At 39.4% G+C, this 20,611-nt stretch overlaps 2 protein-coding genes across 15 annotated transcripts in view; one reads left to right on the top strand and one right to left on the bottom strand.

Moving 5' to 3' along the window:
* LOC309339324 (uncharacterized protein) overlaps window positions 1–20,611 on the bottom strand; it is a 126,593-nt gene that overhangs the window by 25,547 nt on the left and 80,435 nt on the right. For 7 of the 9 annotated variants that reach the window (XR_014155174.1, XR_014155175.1, XR_014155176.1 and 4 more), the window contains one exon: window positions 10,836–10,919. Coding sequence is in view for 1 of the 9 variants with exons in the window: in XM_081857540.1 (XP_081713666.1) it covers window positions 10,836–10,919 (84 nt within the window). In the remaining 8 variants the exon portion in view is untranslated. Of the gene's footprint in view, window positions 1–5,657; window positions 5,980–10,826; window positions 10,920–20,611 lie in introns of those variants that run through there. The other 2 variants (XR_014155181.1, XR_014155178.1) reach the window with 2 other exon arrangements.
* HS3ST5 (heparan sulfate-glucosamine 3-sulfotransferase 5) overlaps window positions 1–20,611 on the top strand; it is a 148,400-nt gene that overhangs the window by 55,723 nt on the left and 72,066 nt on the right. The gene's annotated exons all lie outside the window — the stretch shown is intronic.

Raw genomic sequence — 20,611 nt, 5'->3', positions numbered from 1 at the left:
TGTTTTGAAGTCTTAGGTCAGCTTTCATTCAACATTTGATACGTGATGCCTACTTACACATACAAGTTACCAATCGAAGTTGCAGTTCTTAAGCTAGGAACATGCATGTGTGAATTCATTTAAAGTTTCCACCTCTACTTTTAAAAGACTCTCATAGCCCCTGTAGGGCAGAGAATGGGCAAGGCAGAACATAAACATGCCATGATAAACAGCTGGAGAGCTGGAAAGTCTGCCAATGCAGAAAATACACCAGCCTTCTTATCAAAATGCTCCCTTTGCACCAGTCTAGGTATTCTGCCGCCAAAGCACTTTGAAAATCAGGTGTGTGGAGGGGATTGAGAATAATTTATTCTAAGTTTTTTCTGCCTTGGCTATTATAAGGCATGGGAGTATGGTGATTAATAAAGACAAAACTAAAACTTCGCAGTGTTACTACATTGTAATTTCCACTTTGTGGTAAATGATACCATATAAATCCCTCAGCAGAATTATACTGTGGTACTCAATCTGTCTGCCTTTTAGTATGTCTGTAACTACTGTGTGCATGCTGTATATATTATTTCTCCAGTTATAAACCATAAATAAGAGACAGACAACATGCAGTCCTTTATCAGAAGAGACTTATGTCCCAATGGCATCAATTAGCTATTCCAAATACAAGACGAAAAAACCCATTGCATAATAAATGTAACAGAGCAGCAACGAAAGCATGCAACTACAGCTCTGCACTAAAGTGAATAATAATACATCATTGATATTTCAATGGTAACTGGTAACAGGTATGGGGAAATATTGTAACTGGTTTAACAAATAATAATAATAATGAATTTACTTTTGAATAAATGCAGCTGTGATAGCTGTGGTAGTAAGCTCCATGTTTTCAATAAGAAGCATAGAATACTCTCTTGCATGTTGAGGTCCCCAAGCCACCCTCAAGTAAAACACAATTCACACAGAATTTTTGTTTAAGGTTTTTGACATACCTAATTTTTTGGCCGCAACTTTTTTGATTATAGAATGTAAGTGGTTGCTTAGGCATTGGGTTGCGACTATCTGTTCCCACCTAGAGGTAGGAACAGAACTGACATCCACAAGCCTGCAAAAGTCAATAAGGGAAAATATTTTGGGGAGAGAATAGAGCTGGGTACCAGGCCCTCACCTCTCCCCAAATGCTCTCAGGGGCTCTTGTGTGGCCCTAGCCCCTTGACAGGGGTTCGGACAAGAGTATAGTGAGCCCCTGGATTCCTTTAACAGAATACCCTTGCAGCAGAAGCATTGCAGGGGCAGGCACAGCCAACCATACCCCCTCCACCAACCAAATGTAACCAATGCCTAACCGCAACCTTACAAGTTGTGACAATTTTGCTACGCAGTAGGCAAAAAACCAAATGGCACCGGCCAATCAGCCAAATGGAAAAATTCCTACCAGGCTCCTGCCCCAAAGCAGATGACCCCATGACAGGCATAGCAAGGTCAACGCAAACAGCCCTAAATATAGGGAGGGTGGACGAGTGATCCAATGCGTGCAGCAAAAAGAGGCAACTCAACGCTGCGCACAAGGAATAAATGGCCCCTTGGTCGTCAATCATAAATTACAACATCACATTCTCACCAACGACCAAGAGGTGCCCAATAAGATTTGTGGCCATCCAAACTAACCCGCCCAGCAACAGAGGGATGTCTTGTTTGCCCCCACCGTAACACGTGCTCTCCATGAAGGAGAACACGCTTTCGAAAAGTGGGGCTGAGACAGAAAAACCCACATTAAGGAAGCTTAATGTGCAACCCTTAGCAAACATAGAAAAGAAACAGAAAGATGCAACAACATTTTAACACTATGTATAGAAAAAGGGAGGGAAGATAACCCTTTGGTGACCACAAACATCCCCATCCCACAACCATCTCTCTTCCACCCTGGTTTCATTTCTTACAATCCAACACTACAAAGCATCTTTTGTCCCTTTTTGTCCTCTTAGCTCTATATTAGTAACTAGTTTTCTTTGGACTGACACATTATAATTTTATATCACTTTCCTAGATTGCTGTCCCATTGTTACCCACGCTGTTCATACCTTTTAATAGAGCCTCTCTTTTTTTCTCTAGAGAAGAATATGTACTTGTGTAGAAGTAACTACCAAAGGCTAACTCTTTTGTACAGAAATAAAGGAGGAAAACAAAATATGAATCTGAGTCATTTATCGCTGCCTGTTTTTTTCCTGTGTGGAAATAAGGTGCAGGCTTCTCTCTGCACAATTTTTGTTTCCCTTCCTGTATTATGCCTTGTTAACCAAAATTAACAGGTGGCATGGTGCTCTGAATGTTGAGTAGGCCTTGATGGCTATGGGCCAGTTCAGCATTACAAGAACAACCTGCAGCAAGATTTGGGCTTGGGTGCTTTCCACTCCTCTTCTGGTGGAAAGTGACTGTGAGGAGGACTTTAGGACCTTCCACTTCTGTTTTAGATTAACCACAGCTGGCCGTGTTATTTGAACATGGACAAACTGGGTTATTCTTAACTTTGGCCAGTGGATACAAACTGAACTCAAGCCATAGTTTATGCAGGTGGCTTCTTTTCATTAACCAGAGTTAAGATTAACCACAGTTTAGAGTTCAGATGACCCCCTAAACTGCAGTTGATATAAAATGTAATGGGAATATTTGAATATTGTCCTTGTGGCCATGCAAGAGGAGATATGAGGGGAGATTGTCGTTCCTGTAGCACTAAGCCAAGCCTTAATCTCTTGTCTGAATGCAACCTCTGTGTTATTCTCCATTCCCCAGTTTTATTGTAGCTGTTGAACTGAAATGAGTTTTTGTTGCATAATTTCTTTCATGTCCTTTTCAATCAGGGCAGCTGTGAGTTTCATCCTGAGAATGATAAGGGTAGGCTTGAGTACTTTTTCTGTAGGAGAGTGACTCATCTCTTGGGTCAGAATAATACAAATAATACAAATAAATAAATAAATCATAAAATAGCTATTGCATTCATATGACCTGTCTGTGCCAAATTGTGAGTAGCTCTAACAGTGTAGGATATCAAAGATATCTGATTTAAAGGAATGTGAAAAACTTATGTTCAGTTTAAAAATAAATGAGTGCTCATAAACACATGCACATGCAGACAGACACACACAGGTACCTTAAACAGCAGGATGTAATCTCAGACTATTTGCAGACAAGAGGTTTCTGCTGAGCAAAATGCTCATTCAATTTAGAAATGGAGATTATAATAATTTTCCTATCTTCCTCACATCAGGGGTCCTGCCATCATCATGCAGATGTATATGTTATAATGTGATATATCTAGCAAACCTCAGTTCCAGGTAACACATGCTTTAAACATACAATAATCTTATTCATCCATAATGCAACACTTCCTAGCTTCCACAAGTGAAAAGTAATGTGCTTAAATTGCCCCATCTAATAAAGCACTTGCTTTTAATACATGCAAAGTGGTTTATATGATGGCATTGCTTATAACATGCAGCACTCTATTGAAATAGCCATTCACACACACCCCAAGCCAAAATTGTCAAAAGGTGCAAATTATGTATAGATCTCTACAAAGAGGTTCATCCTAAGGACATGAAATGTAGGAAAGGGAATTACAATGTTTCTGGGAAGGATGCTAGCAGCCTGTCATCTTTTTTTAGAGGCTCTATGGGAAGAAAGAAAATGGTGGTGGTCTGTGCTCAGGTGTTCGTGCTGCTTAAACTGTGCCACTGAAATAGTATGAATTGTTTAATGCTGCCCCCTCCCCGTGGTCACATTTTGTATTGGGGAAGAGCCCTGAGAATTGGGCAACTTCTATACAGAAGTAAGATGTTTCCATCTGCCCAATCACTCACCAAGTCCCCATCTCAGTCAAGCACAGTCAAGTTAGGAATTTTTGGTTTTGTCTCTACGAAGTCTCTAAGTCAGACAGAATAAAACACATAAAAATGTGGACATGTGCCTTCGCTAGGATTAGATGGGCAGGGAGTTAATGGCAGACCACTGCAGTCTCCCATACCAAATAAGTAACCAAACCTAGTAACCAGTTTTGAGAGGTAGATGGCAGTGATGCCAGATATGGGGAAGAGAAAGGATAAAGGAGTGTTTTCTACCTTTCAGCCTCTTGTGATTTCACACGTTTCCCTTTTTATAATGCAGTCTAAAAATTAAATGTGTGTATCCTAAGCAGTACCAAGAAAAAGGAAAGAGAAGGATGAGGAAGCCTTTTGCATAATTAATTTAATAATAATAACTCAGGGTCCGGCTGTGGAGGAGAGATTCATCCATAATACTAGAGGGAGCAGAAGGTCCTGTGTATATAAACAGAATGTTGCAAAAGCCTGCAGAACATCTCTGCTTATTACTCTCCCCATTAAGTGATGTAGCACTGACTTTAAGTGGAAAAAAGCAGGTGCCCTGGAAGGCTTCATGGCTCAGAGGTATAGTATGTGCTTTGCATCTACTGTATAAGGGCTCCAGTTCAGTCCCTGGCATCTCAGAAAATAAGGATGGGAAATGCCTATGTCTCAGGCCTTTGTGGATAGCTGTCAGTTGGCATAGACAATCCTGGGATGGGTGGACCAATGACTCTAATAATAATAATAATAATAATAATAATAATAATAATAATAATTATTTATACCCCGCCCATCTGGCTGGGCTTCCCCAGCCACTCTGGGCAGCTTCCAAAAAATATTAAAATACTGTAATACATCAAACATTAAAAGCTTCCCTAAAGAGGGATGCCTTCAGATGTCTTCTAAAAGTCTGGTAGTTGTTGTTCTCTTTGACATCTGGTGGGAGGACGTTCTACATTGAGGCCACCACTACTGAGAAGGCCCTCTGCCTGGTTCCCTGTAACTTGGCTTCTCTCAGTGAGGGAACGGCCAGAAGGCCCTCGGTGCTGGACCTCAGTGTCCGGGTAGAACGATGGGGGTGGAGACGCTCCTTCAGATATACTGGATAAAGTATAAAGTGTCTTCGTATGTTTCATGTATCTTCATATATATTATACTTGGTATTTGGTACTTGGTACTTGGTATGGCAAGGTACCTTTGCTAGTCCTGTGCATGTTTCTGTGCAGTTGTGAAGACAAGCACCTCATGCTTTTGGTGTGTGGGATTGGAAGCCCACTAAGGAAGAGCCCACTGAGCCCCTGAAATGGGAACACTGGTATATTATCACCATGACTGATTACTACTTTCCATATTTGGTGTTTCTCCCCAGGACACCTTTTTGTAGACTTGTAGACTACACTTCAGCACAAAGATGTTAATAAGCTTGGCGAGATTTACTGAAACAGCTGTGTCTCTTACTAAGATAACAAAAACCAGGTATCTGCTTCCTTGAAAATGAAATACTATTTCCCTAGATAACTGATAACACATTTCTCTGCAAAAATAATTTTTAAATGGGGGCCGAGCCAGGAGAAATTATCTTATGCTCCAGCTGCAATTATATAGCACTTCAAATACATTTTAACACTTCAAATACAGTGAAATTATCTCACTATTTCTTAAAGGTGTTTAATTGCAAATGTCTTTTAAATTAGTGATTCAAGGAGAAAATATTAAAATAATGGCTCTCTCACTCTCTAATTTTTCTAACAATTTTTGATGGATTGTGTTAGTTCAAGTTCATATTCTAACTCTAGCTGAAATATTTTGTGCATTTCCCCCCAAATGAATATGCATTCAACTGAGAAAGCAATAATGTCAGATCTACAAAGTAATTCTGTAGTTGAATAGAATGTATGTAGATCATCCATATTGTTATAAGGCCTTTCTCCTGTCTCAACATCTTTTGCAATCTCTTAAAAGGGTGTCTGATCTGTTTTCACACGGTGTCAGGATTTTATTTATAAGCCACTTTTGATTTGAGGATATGAACTCTCTTCTTTTGAATAGCAGCTGATATATTTCTGCTTATGGAGATAAGTAAAAGAAATTGTTTTCATATGCTGTCCATGGCATCATCTATCCTCTTCTAAACACACACACACACACACACAGAGAGAGAGAGAGAGAGAGAGAGAGAGAGAGCGCAGATGGCATTATTAAGCTCTTTTCCTTTCATTTTCCCTGCCAGTTATCTGCTAAATGTATACTATGCTAGTGCTGTGCATATGGCCAAAAAGTGGAAGCCTTCCACAGAGGTATTAACTAGACTCAACCTAGTTTCCTACAAAGGAATCCAAGAAGCATGCACAGCAGTTACTTAGGAAGGTACAGGATTACTGGATTCCTGAGTCAATATAAGAACAGAAAAAGAGCCTGCTGGATCAGCCCATTGGCCCATTAGTCCAGCATCCTACTTTACCAGTGGCCAACCAGATGCCTGAGATTCATCCAGTCCAGCCTTTCGCATGATGAATTCTGCATATAAGTTAAATAAGCAGGGAAACAATATACAGCCTTGTCATACTCCTTCCCCAATTTTGAACCAATCAGTTGTTCCATATCCAGTTCTAACTGTCACTTCTTCTACCAAATAGAGATTTCTCAGGAGACAGATGAGGTGATCAGGCACTCCCATTTCTTTAAGAACTTGCCGTAGTTTGCTGTGGTTGACACAGTCAAATGCTTTTGCGTAGTCAATGAAGCAGAAGTAAATGTTTTTCTGGAACTCTCTAGCTTTCTCCATAATCCAGCGCATGTTTGCAATTTGGTCTCTGGTTCCTCTGCCCCTTCGAAATCCAGCTTGCACTTCTGGGAGTTCTCAGTCCACATACTGTTTAAGCCTGCCTTGTAGAATTTTAAGCATAACCTTGCTAGCGTGTGAAATGAGTGCAATTGGTAGTTGGAGCATTCTTTGGCACTGCCCTTCTTTGGGACCGGGATGTAGACTGATCTTCTCCAATCCTCTGGCCACTGCTGAGTTTTACAAACTTGCTGGCATATTGAGTGTAGCACCTTAACAGCATCATCTTTTAAAATTTTAAATAGTTTAGCTGGATATCATCACTTCCATGGGCCTTGTTATTAGCAGTGCTTTCTAAGGCCCATTTGACTTCACTCTCTAGGATGTCTGGCTCAAGGTCAGCAACCACACTACCTGGGGTATACGAAACATCCATATCTTTCTGGTATAATTCCTCTGTGTATTCTTGCCACCTCTTCTTGATGTCTTCTGCTTCTGTTAGGTCCTTACCACTTTTGTCCTTTATTATGGTAATCTTTGTATGAAAAGTTCCTTTCATATCTCCAATTTTCTTGAACAGATCTCTGGTTTTTCCCATTCTGTTGTTTTCCTCTATTTCTTTGCATTGCTCGTTTAAGAAGGCCCTTTTGTCTCTCCTTGCTATTTTGGGGAAATTTGCATTTAATTTCCTGTATCTTTCACTATCTCCCTCGCATTTTGCTTGCCTTCTCTCCCCCGCTCTGGGTAAGGCCTCGTTGGACAGCCTCTTTGCTTTCTTGCATTTCCTTGTCATTGGGATGATTTTCTCCTGTATAATGTTACGAGCCTCAATCCATAGTTCTTCAGGCACTCTGTCCACCAAATCTAAATCCTTAAACCTGTTCCTCACTCCCACTGTGTATTCATAAGGGATTTGATTTAGATTGTATCTTACTGGCCCAGTGGTTTTTCCTACTTTCTTCAGTTTAATTTTGAATTTTGCTATAAGAAGCTGATGATCTGAGCCACAGTCAGCTCCAGGTCTTGTTTTTGCTGACTGTATAGAGCTTCTCCATCTTTGGCTGCAGAGAATATAATCAATCTGATTTCGATGCTGCCCATTTTGTGATGTCCATGTGTAGAGTTGTCTCTTGTGTTGTTGGGAAAGCGTGTTTTTGATGACCAGCTTGTTCTCTTAACAGAACTCTATTAGCCTTTGCCCTGCTTTGTTTTGAACTCCAAGGCCAAACTTTCCAATTGTTCCTTTTATCTCTTGACTCCCTATTTTAGTATTCCAATCCCCTATAATGAGAAGAACATCCTTCTTTGGTGTCATTTCTAGAAGGTGTTGTATGAGGGCCACTCCATTTCTTTTACGGGATTCTTGCCCACAGTAGTAGATATGATGGTCATCCGAACTGAATTCACCCATTCCCATCCATTTTAGCCCAGGATATCAATATTTATTCTTGCCATCTCATTTTTGACCACATCCAACTTACCAAGGTTCATGGTTCTTACATTCCAGGTTCTTATGCAATATTTTTCTTTATAGCATTGGACTTTCCTTTTGCTTCCAGGCATATCTGCAACTGAGCGACCTTTTGGCTTTGGCCCAGCCACTTTATCAGCTCTGAATCTACTTGTGCTTGTCCTCCGCTCTTCCTCAGTAGCATGTTGGATGCCTTCTGACCTGAGAGGCTCATCTTCCAGCATCATAACTTTAATATGCCTGTTGTCTTTGTCCATGAAGTTTTCTTGGCAGGGATACTGGAGTGGCTTGATGGTTTCTGCTCCAGGTGAATCACGTTTAGTCAAAAATCTACACTATGACCTGTCCTTCTTGGGTGGCCCTGCATGGCATAGCTCATAGCTTCTCTGAGCTGTTCAAGTCCCTTCACCATGACAAGGCAGTGATCCATGAAGGAGACATTAACACTTGCTCTGTCACAAACCACAAGAGTAAATGAAATGTCCTTCCAATAGCACATTGGAATGAACATCTTAGTACTGATCTCACCAGTCTGCACACTGCATTGCTTATAACCAGATGCTCATTTGATTGGTACATACATAGCATTCTAAGTTTGACTAGAAACAGAAAGGACACATAGTTGTGTCCAGAGTATAAAAGCAGTATAAAATTATGTAACTTTTTGCTCTGATGTAGAATGATTCCATTAATTCATGAATTGACTTTGAAAATGACAGGGAGCGGTAGTCTCTCAACAAAGACTACTAATGCTGCTTAACTGCCTCTTTGTCAGCATGGATCATGGATCATGGATGCTTACTTAGACAAACTTCAGGCTAGCAGAAAGCATCTTCAAACTGACAGACTACATTCTAATTGCGGATACATGAACTTCTGAAGTGATTTTTTTTTTTTTTAAAGTGCACTGATGTGTTGAGACATGCCAAATGCTCCAACAGAATAACCATTGCAATCTTTTAAACAAGTCACATGTTTGATGCAATTTACTCTTGGGTCCAACAAATGCATTCAGTTTTATTTGTTAACCTAGCAGAACATTATTTATTAATGAGTTCTTCATGCTTTATTAAGTCTAATGTCAAAACACCTCTGTGGGACTGTAGGAACGCTCTGTCTCTATGTTAAAAGCCTTCTAAAGAAAATGAAAAATTATGCACTAAAGCTGCAGATAAAACCCAATAGATATCAGTTCAATTACTCTTGATCCTGGCAGATGATGTTTCTGAATAGTTTTGAAAGAGCTGCATCAGATAATATAAGCTGTCTCAAATGAAAGAATTCTGCACTATCAAATGTACATAATTAGGAAGGCTTAGAGAAACTTAACAAAGCCACTCTGTTCCCAAAAGCTGAATGGTATATTCAGCAGGTGAAAGCTGACAAGTTCAGTAGAGAAGTACAATACTTGCTTGGCTTCATTTATTTTTCACTTAGTCCTTTTATATCATGAAGGGAAATTTCTATTTGCAAACATTAAAATGACGGAATGTTGAAACACAAGGGGTTATCAGAAGTTTTCTTAACTCAGTAGAACTAATATTGCACAGGAAGCCAATACTGAAGTTCAATAAACTTTTCCCTTGCTTGCTTCCTACTCTTTCCCACTCTGGTATTCTTACTAAGCATCTTATCTATAGCATTGGCATACAATTCAAAGTGATTTATTATTGGGCCTTTTGTGCACTCTAAACTTTGCTCAGATTTGTCCTGTGGTTTAGTAAGTCAACTAGCATAAAGATTTGACTGAGAAGAACTGGCAGTAACTTTACCTACATCTCTCTAAGGGTAAGAAAACACAAACAGACTTAAGCAGCCTGTAGTCTTTATTGAGTGCAAATTAACACCTGGCTAGTTCCAGTTCATCTTAATAATGCAACATGGTCTGTGTCAGATTTTGCCACAAGCATTAGTTCAAGGGTTTGCATTCAGATCTAGCCCAAATACAACAGTCAGGAAGTACTGTCTGTGGCTTCCTAATGGTACAATCTGTGTTGTTTTCGGCAGTTTACTATCAATGCCAATGTGATGTAGTCATGGACTAGGACCTGAGAGACTAGGGCCAGCTACTGTCTGCACCTAACCTACCTCACAGGGGTGTTGTGAAGTAAGAATCATGTATGCTACCTTAAGCTCCTTGGAGGGAGGGTGAAACTTAAATGTCATAAGTAAAATAAAATATCTGGCTGTATGCTATGAAGTATTTAATACTCATACCCATATGTGTCACTGACATGCTTCTTTCGGTGTGCTTATATATTTGTGAAATCATTTCTGCAATATATGGCCATGCTTACAAACAGCTGACTTGACTAAGAAAATAATTTCAACTGTAAAGCAGTCATCCCAACCCTACTGTGCAATGCCAAATCTAAGTGTTATGTTGTGTTCTTGCTCCTACGGTAATTTGTTCCACTGTGGTTGTTTTCAAGAGGGGGCAGCACTTCATTTCCATGTTGGCAAGGGAGTTCTATTGTAATTTCCCTTCTCTCTCAGAAAATGTTCGGTATGCTTTATTGCTGGTAACTGTTCAAGTCCCTCTTCCCCAAATTTGGTCATAATCTGAGTGTTTAGAAAGGTCACTGTTTAATTCCAAGTTTGCAATTCTGCTGGTTATAAAAATGGAAGACGAAGGCACCACATTTTATCACAACAAGAAAAACAAAAGCCCACCACCACCTCCCCTTTGTCCATAGGTTTGGCTTCAACAGATAGCACCCACCTCACTTACCAAAATTACGTATGACATGAATAGTTTGTTCCAGGTGCTCTATCTTGCCCCTGTTGTCAATTCGTAACCATATCCTGCTTGTGTCTGAATAAAAAAAAGAATGGGGGTTGATTTACTTCTGCAGGTTCGGAGAGAGGAATTACCCAGTATGGGATTTGCCACCTGCAGTTTAATATGATTCTTCCCTCAAGGAAGTAATTGGCTACCCAAAAATAGCAGGTGGGAGGGCCAAAGTGCCAATTATGCCTGTCAAAAGCCTTTTTCCTTTGGCCATTACAATTTCCCTGGTTGAGGCTGTAGTTCAGAAATTTCTTATCCAACCTAACAGTAGTTTCTGTAACCCAGAGCAACTTCCCAATCAATTATATTGTTGTTATGTCTTACCCACATGACACAAACAGCTTGCAACCTAAGTGCAGGATTTTCTATTTTCAGTATTTTTGAAAGTTTTTTTTTAAAATTGCATTTTCAAAACCAGGAACAGAGATCATATTTAACCCCCCCCCCAATCACACTTACAACTTCGTACCAAATACAGCATGTATACATATACCATATGACTTCCCTTCCACACATTTTCTGGTTCCTTTGCCTTTCTGCTGTTCCATGCAATTATTTCTTTTTGCTTTATTATTTAAACCATTTATGTTCCATCTCTGATTTTTCCAATTGTCATTATTGAGATTTTTTTTAAAAAAAATTATTAGTTTTCAATTACAATCCAATAATAGCCTTATTATAACAATACCAATTTATAATACAATTACTAATACCAATCATTCAAATACTGAATTAAATAATTTAGGTGCTATGTGGGGTCCAATTCAACTGATGTCTCATGGCAAAAACAACAAAATGGGGAAATAACTTTTCTGCTTAAATACGTTGATAATATAATTTTGGTTACTGAGAATAAATTAGATTGTACAAAAAATGCTGAATGTTTAAATAAGCAAGTTTTGAGAATTTACATGCTAGATTAAAATTGATTAATTAAAATTAGGCACATTGAGAAGGGGATTGGAAGAAAAACACTGGGGTGAATCAGACAATGTTGGGTTTTCAGCGAAATCTTGACCCCGCTGGTTAAGGGGCCGAGGGCTCATTTTGTGGGGCACCATGAAATGTGTAGTTTATTTTTTTAAAAAATAATATTTATTACTTTTAAACCTTACAAACAAGAAGAAAAAGAAAAGGAGAAAAAAGAAGAAAAAAACAAAAGAAAGAAAAAACAATACAATACAATATATAAACAATACACCACACAACATTAACGCATTAAACTAAACAAAACAGAACAAAAACAATTTAAAAACATACATCATACCATTTCAATGCCTTATCTTTCATTCCCTTGTTTCATCGACTTCCTCTCACCTCCCTTTTTGTATTCCACTTCTATTAATTGTTTCAGCAAATCCTTTCCATCTTTCACTATTTTCTGTCATATAAATATCTTAACTTATTTTAACCTTATTTCCATTAATACTATAATACTTATTTATGCTTAACTCCTTATAACACTTCTACTAAGGCCATATAATTTCATTCCAACATTTTTCTAACACTCATTAATTTTACCCTATTTCTATAAATAAACTTTAAACTTTTTCCAATCTTCTTCCACCGTCTCTTCTCCCTGGTCTCGGATTCTGCCAGTCATTTCCGTCAATTCCATATAGTCCATCAACCTGGTGATCTTCTGTCCGAGAAGGTCCCTTCTGCAAATCTTCTTCGTATTTATACATACACTTTACTTTGTCTTCTGCTGATCTTGTTCTTAATTTCCTTTCTTTGATGCTGAAGAGTAGGTCTCGGGGGAGCTCCAACCTAACAATTTTTTTATTCCTTCTCGACATGTCATCCACATCTCCGTGGTTAAAACTAAAATCCAAAAGATATTTCAGGACGTGTTTCAAAGTCCCTCCAAATCTGCAGGTCCCCACAACACCAATTTCCTTCTGACCCAGGTCCAGATCCCAAAGGTCAGTAAATCCCTGCATGAGGTGATCTATCCAACTTTCCTTCTCCAGTCCAAGCAGGGTTCCAATCTGACTTTCTCTGAATTCAATCATAGAGGGCAACAACTTGTAATCATCAAATTGCCTCTGTAAGGCTGGGGCTCTCTCCCTCTCCACTTGTATTACTTTAGGTTCAACAACCACAACTTTCTCCCTCGCTTTCTCCACCATTTGGCATATCAAAGTAGATTCCTGTATCGGTTCCTGAATAGTTTCTGTGTAGATGTTCACTTTTTGTCCCAAAATATCAATTTTAATATTCATCACATCCGTCTTCTTGTGGAGCTGTTCCAATGACTCACTTATCTTGCATAGTGCAATCACTAAGGCTTCTTCTATCAACATTCTCAAGCAATCCAAGGTCAATCTCACGGTTTTCTCTTGCAGCTGGAGATTCCACCAGCCCAACTCTTGTAACAATTTCAAAGGCTCCCTGTAGAGGGAAACAATTTCTGTTTGTATCAATCCTTTTAAGCACAGTTCAAGCAGTAAAATTAGTTTCAATTTTCAGCTACTTTTACTCCTTTTTAAACGCAGAAGGAGACAATGAAAGCAATGTATTTCTCTTATTTAACTAACTGTCACAGTCAATGAACTTTCCCAAAAACGTCAGTCTTACTAGCAGTCCATTTCCAAGTTCAGAGCGGTGCCTCCAAGGGGGGTTTAATGATTTTAGCCGATGGAAGTTTAATCCTTTACATAGGACTTTCCAAGACTTTAGCTTGCAAATTCTTTGCTTCAATCTATTTACAAAAGGGGAAGGCGGACTTCCTGTTTGAAATCTCCCCGTTTCGGTGCCAAATTAAGACGTTTAAAAATCCAATTTTCTGTTCTACTCATGGGTAGTTGTTTAGAATCAAATTGTCCACAGGAAAAAGTCAGCGCTCTCCGGCAACAGCAATGCGGCTTCACTCCGTGAAAGAAGCAGTCAATTCAAAGCACCGCGCCGCTCACCCCACATCACTCCGGATCCCCAAAACTGGGTCTCCCCACGAGTAGGGGAGGCGCAAAAGGTGCCAGCCGAATCCCACGTTCACAGGCTTCTCCCGCCTGCGATTTTTAGTGGGTCTCTGCCTTCGCCGTGGCAGCCGGACCCTGAATTCCACGGAGCAAGTTCCTCCCCATCAGAGGAATTCCGCCATTGCCGGAGGCGATAACCCGGAAGTGAAATGTGTAGTTTAAACCATCAAACATTGCAGTGGGACTTTTGCTAGTGTTTTGCACCACATCGGATGCAGGCCTGGCCAGGACAGCTTTCCTGTTATACCTTCTGGGCTTGGTGAGGCATATGACCCCCCCTCCTGCTCTGAGCCTACTCCAGCTGAGGAATCACACATCTACTCCCCAAGCTTGCTGGCCCCACCTAGGCTGTGGGTCCTTGCCTGCCTTCTCTCAGAATTAACAGCTGTAAATTCTTGAATCCTGAGGTCAGGGGTGGTATGCCCCTTTTTGGCACTTGAGGCAAAACAGGAAGTGCCATCCTGCTCTGCCACACCATCACCACCTTTTTGACAGTTAAATGAAATATAATAAGTGGCATAACAAGACTGTCAATAAACAGTGCAGTCCTAAATGTGTATACTCAGAAGTAAATTCTGTTGAGTTCAATGGGCGGGTATAGGGTTGCAGCCTTAGACAGAGGCACTGTTTCTGGGCAGTGTCATGGTGTATAGCCAGAGCTCTGAAAGGAGACTGTTCAATATAAATTAAGAAACAATAGAAAGAAATAATCACCAAAAATCAGTATTATTTGTATAAATAAGGAACACTGTACAGTGGTACCTCGGGTTAAGAACTTAATTTGTTCTGGAGGTCTGTTCTTAACCTGAAATTGTTCTTAACCTGAGGTACCACTTTAGCTAATGGGGCCTCCTGCTGCCACTGCGCTGCCGCTGTGCGATTTCTGTTCTCATCCTGAAGCAAAGTTCTTAACCCGAGGTACTATTTCTGGGTTAGCGGAGTCTGTAACTTGAAGCGTCTGTAACCTGAAGCGTCTGTAACCCGAGGTACCACTGTACTGACTTGCAGACTTACATACCATGGCAAATTGCTGAAATGTTAATATAAATTTTATAGATAAATAAATGTGATGAAACAAATGTGAGATTAAAGGCAAGTGAGTTTAGTTCAATTATTTGGCTCCACAACACTTGATGTGTGACTTTTGATATCTCTCATGTATATCATGACTGTGTGGGGTCTTCTGCAATGAAACATGAAGAAGGGTATCCTCACTTTTTGTACACACCCACATGCCCCAGCATTGAAATATATGGGAAGAAAGTGGTGCCCATGTAGCATTTCCCTAGATGCTTCAAGGGCTCACTGACCTGCTAAAGCGAGCTTCTTTGTAGAGTGCACCTCTTCCATGCAGGCATCAAAGCAAAAAAACCAAAACATGCACACAAACAAGAAGAGATCAGAATTATGGGTGGCAGTAACTATACCTAAACTGGGATTATGTCCAAACACAGGTGCATAAGGTCACAGGGCTGATCTCTGCAATTTAAAAATACAATATGAAGTAAATTTAAAGCAAATTATAGTAGCCAGAATAGGATGGATCCTAAAAATATGTTTTTCAAGTGTCAAAGGCTACAGTAAAGCGGTGCATCTTCAGCATATGGCAGAAACTATAGCATGAATGTCCCTAAGCTCCAGGGCTGGCCCATCCATGAGGAAAAGTGAGATGAATGCCTCATGCGGGAGGATCCACTGGAACAACAGATCCCAATGTCAAATTTTCTTCCCCCCTTGTTTCTGATGTAGTTCTTCCCTCATCCCTTCTTCCCTGGCAGGGAGGGAGACAGTATTTGGGGGGGGGGCAGCCTCAGGTGCCAAAATGTCTTGGGTCAGCCCTGCCAAACAAACCTCTGTAGGGAGGAAATTCTACAAATGAAGGTAGTGGAATCAATTCTAAACTATAGTTAATATTTAATTTCCTCTCTCCCCTGCCCCTTTGTCCATATTATTGAAATGACTACTGATGTAGAATGGCTTGATTCAAAGGTGGTTATTTTTAGTATTGTATCATTACTTACTCATGTTTATATCAAATTTTCATTTTCATTTTGATGCTTGTAATTACTGTTACTAGCTGATATTTTATACAGGGTTTTTATCATTTCCTTTCATCTTGGCCCTTTCATTATGCACATTTCAGCACTTAACATCAATACAAAGCAAAGAAAATGCTACAGTCTAAAGTCACTACAACAGAATAAGTTTAAATAAGAGGGTCAAGTCCTCTATGGTATAAATCAGCACCAGGCCATCTACTACAATAGTTGTGGAGGCAGCTCGGGCCCTCATTAACTGGTATAATTATGTCATTATGAAATAACTGGTATTATGAAATTTATATAACTTTCTTAGGGTGTTATGCATTGAAGTTCTCACCCTGGCCACCAGGAGTATCGTGTATATAGTTTTCACTCAGGTCCACGTCAGTTACTTTAGGCGGGAAACCCTGGGTTGCTGTTGCTACAATGTTGACAGCTGGTTGCCTATAAAAGCAGGCCGGCTGAGCTGTTTGCTGTTCAGTTCTGTTCCAGCTTACAAATAAAGAGCTGCTTTGAAGAATCGCTGTGTCGTCTGCTATGTCTACCCACTATTTAACATAGACATAAGTAAATATGAACTTTTTCCTCCAAGAGAGCTTTCTTGGCACTGACATATCCAAATCAATTTATCAAAAAACTACACAGAAATTATTAATGCTGTCTAGCAAAGGCTCAAGTTTTGCTCACCTTTAAATTGAAACGGAATCAAATTTCTACCCCATTAGTAATGGGAGCATTGATCTTCAGCTGTGGGTAAAGATCTGCTACTAGGTCACATCCTGATTTAAGGTGTGTCACAACAGCAGAACTACCACGATGCAAATACATGGTTAAAAAAGAAATATGTCTCCAAATGTAAACTTGAGTTAAAAGTGGGCCTTGGGTTGCAAAAGGTTTAAGACTGCTGTGCTAGGACACTCAGGGCTGAAGTTCCGTGAGCCTTTGATATTGGCAAGGGCTCTAGAACCTAGATTGCTTAGACGCCAGGCAATAAGGCCTCACTTCAGCTTCAGTAACATGTGACCCCCAAATTCAGGCTCCCTACAAACTGATGCCAAAGTTTTGTTCAAGTTTTGACCTCACTTCCCTTAGTTACTCTTTATTTTGCATTATTTTGGCAAGTTGTTTTGGTGCCATTAGCATGCCTTTGCCAAGAGCCAATTAATGTGTTTGTTGTTTGATGTTAGGTATTTCCCCTCATAAGCATAGCTGCATAGCTTATGAAAGGAAGCATGACTCGTTCTAGGAATGGCTTTCTGCATTTTACTTCAGCTGGTCTGAAAGATGGCTGGACACGATTTGTAAGTGTTGTGGGGGCCTAACAGACTGACTTGATAGGTGCAGCCAAAGAGAAGAGGCAAGCTGTTAAGCCAGGTAGAAACAGAAGCAATTAACCCCTTGACTGAATGACTCAACTAGCTTTAAAACAGTGTGTGATCTCGGAAATCACTCTGTTATAAAGAGAGTGGGCCAAGGACTGTGTATTTTGCCACACAAGCTGACCTAATACATTGTCTAGAAAGTTATTGGCTAGGACACATTCCTGCCTGGCTGCAGTTTTCTGCCAGTAGCTTTACATGGATTTCTGTTTATTTTGTTTTTGCTTTCTTGCTGCTGCTTTTTTGTATTTTGAATGCTATGTTTTTGCTGATATTTTGCTTTTTATTACTTTTTCTGTTTTGTTATTAGCCACTTCATTTTTTTCTGAATAGAAAAGAGGATTATATCACATATAAAATCCAAATAAAGTGTTAAAGTGTAAAATGACTTTCCTGCATGCAACTATTAATAGACATTTTCTGTTCTTTATAAGCAAAACTGTAGGCAAAACCTATGGACAGCACACCTTACGTGTTTCTAAGCCACCCAAAGAACTATATCTTATGGGACAGAATACAAATGTCATAAATAAATCATTTAAAATGAATGGGGGCATTAGGTGGGCTATCTTTTGACCATCCTAGTTTGGAAGTACATCCCCTTTGATTCACCTAATGCAGCTGCATCTTTAAAATATCCAATATACTGTTTGGAACATTTGGTGGTCTTGCACATGTGTACATTTGTGTACAAATTTTGGGAAGAGGTAATGAAGAACATTTCTGAAATAATAGGTGCACCAGTGTACCAGTGCCTTTAACCCCCAATGTGTGTCCTTTGTAAATTTTTGATTAGTCAAATACAGTAAAGACTTAATATGTAAACCTGTTATAATTTTTCTGTTAGTAGGGGCTTGTTTGACCATATTGCAGGGCTGAAAGGAGTCCTCCTTTCAGAAAAAAGGGGTTTTCTTCAAATATTTGTTTCAATAACATGTTTATTCTCATTTCTCAGAAATTGACTTACAACAAGGGTATCTCAGGGTGCAGGTAAACCTATGGATTTTGCCTCCATTTGCTGGCCATTTCTTACTTACAGGATAGGTCAATCACAGGGGTGGCAAGTCTCAATGAAATATGGATTTGGCATTTATAATTTATTTTGTATTCTTTCTGTATCAGGTCCATTTTTGTAGTAACTTCTAATTCACTGTATAGTCTCTTGGGAATGTATTTTGTTATGTGAGGTAATGACCTGGCCCCTGTTTTTTGTTTGTTTTGTACTGCTTTTTCCCTCTCTCTTTTTAACACCATAATAAAGTCTTGATTTTTCTTTTCTTTTTAAAATAACCAGGATATATGCCTTATGTGCCCTGAGGGTCTGTATTTGGCTGGTTTGCTTCACTGTTTAATTGTGTGGGGTCAGTAGCATGTGCTGTTCTCAGACCCACTCAATTAGAACTGGGATTTTTGAGTGTGGCTCTTTTTGACTATGAGTTCTTCCATTACAAACATAACAGGTTCTTCATCTCTCTGTTTCATTTTTTTTTTCAACAATGAAAGATGTCCTGTAGTGTCTAAAAAAGCAAATACATGCTCCACACCTACATAGTATACACATATATTAAGGCTTGCCACAGTCAAAGGAAGGAGAGCAGAGGGTCTCTTTTTAGAAAGGGAAAACAGCCTGTTATGTACAATTATCCCTGGAGGACCCAATCAAACCTTATCCAATTCAGCAGCTATTGCATATGCTTTCAATTTTTAATAAAGCCCTTTGAGACCGGAAACAATGTGCATAGACTGTATCTTGTGACTAGCGTATCATACCAAGTGGGTTTCTAGAGTTGTGTCTTGTCTCCTAGACTTTATTGTCTGGTGGGCAATCATTTCAATGAAAACAAAAGGCCACCAGACACTTATCTTCTCTAATGAGTTTTATACGACTTGCACAGTATTCAAATACATCACAATGTAAATTTCAAGAAGTTTACACTTATACTTCAGAGAGAAATTCCTAAATATTTCTGTCATCATTTGGAAGGATACCAGAAATTTTGGTCAGAAGTTGAGCAAGTTTTTGGAAAACTGAAGATGAGGAATGATAGCACACAGTATTCCAGTTGTGGTCCAACCAAGGCAGAACAGAGTGGTACTATTATTTCTCTTGATCTGGACACCGTACTTCTGTTGCTGCAGCTTCTGCTACATCACGCTGCTGACTCATGTTTATCTTCTGGTCTAGTAAGTCCTTTTCACATGTACTGCTGGCAGTTCTGATGCCACCCATCTTATAGCTGAAAACAAATATCCAGGCCTCCTCTGAACTCCTGTAGAGCAGCCCCTCTGTTTACTCTTCCAGACAGACTTCTGGGACTTTTTCAGAAGAGCTGTTGAGCATGCTCCACTATGGCAAAAAAAGGGAAGAGAGGTCAGTTGATAGACCCTCTGTTGGCTTTGAAATATATTCTCCTGCTGTTAATAATGAGGATAACAGCATGAGTTACACAACTGCCCTTGAAAATCTATTCCCCATTTTAATTAGTAAAGTATTTACCTTTGTTTAAGAACAGAATAAAATAAAGAAGCAGAAAGATCCACAGTTGACTACAGATCCATAAGCAACTACAACTGGGAAAAGTTATTTTACCTAATAACTCCATATATTATATTGAGAAAGAGTTGATACTTAGGATGGAGCAGAGGAAGAGAAACAAATGTAAGCATTTTCACTTAAACAAACACACACAAACACACTATTCTGCTATTGCTGTTTCTGCATAATTGTTTCTTTTGCTGTAGCAGCTTTTATGTCTCCTGAAAAGACAGGTTCTCTTCCCTACCCCTAAAATACCACATTTCTTTTCGTATTCTTCTATAGAAGTGCAGTAATGATCTTATTGTGCATAGCACTGTATTTAATAGTCAATTAAAATTCCTATTGATTTTTTAAAATGGGCTCAGGAACTTTTGAAGACTTTTTTTATTTTAAAAAAACTACTTGTAAGGCTGTACTGATAATTGTTACTAGTGTCCTATTCAAGACTACTTAGGAAAAGACAGATAGCCTGAGAAAATAAATGAAGGGGAGAGAAACTATTGTTAATTTTTCTTTTCTTCCTCCACTGCACCATTCATTCCCAGCATTGAATTTCTGATTTCTTTTGTCCTTATTTCATTGTATGTCTTGCCATGACTTGCCAGTGTATGTTTTGCATGCAATTTCATTGAATGCATTGCCATTTAAGAGCAGTGGGGCTGAATGCATGATTTAATGTATAGACGAAGGGAATGGCTTTTTGTTTATTTGATAAATTACAATGCTGACACATTTTTAGAATAAAGGACAAACACAGTTCTTTGTAGGGTTGGGC

This window comes from Podarcis erhardii (assembly GCF_964252035.2).
Source record: "Podarcis erhardii genome assembly, chromosome: 3".
Lineage (NCBI taxonomy): Eukaryota > Metazoa > Chordata > Lepidosauria > Squamata > Lacertidae > Podarcis > Podarcis erhardii.
This window is presented reverse-complemented; position numbering and strand designations above follow the sequence as displayed.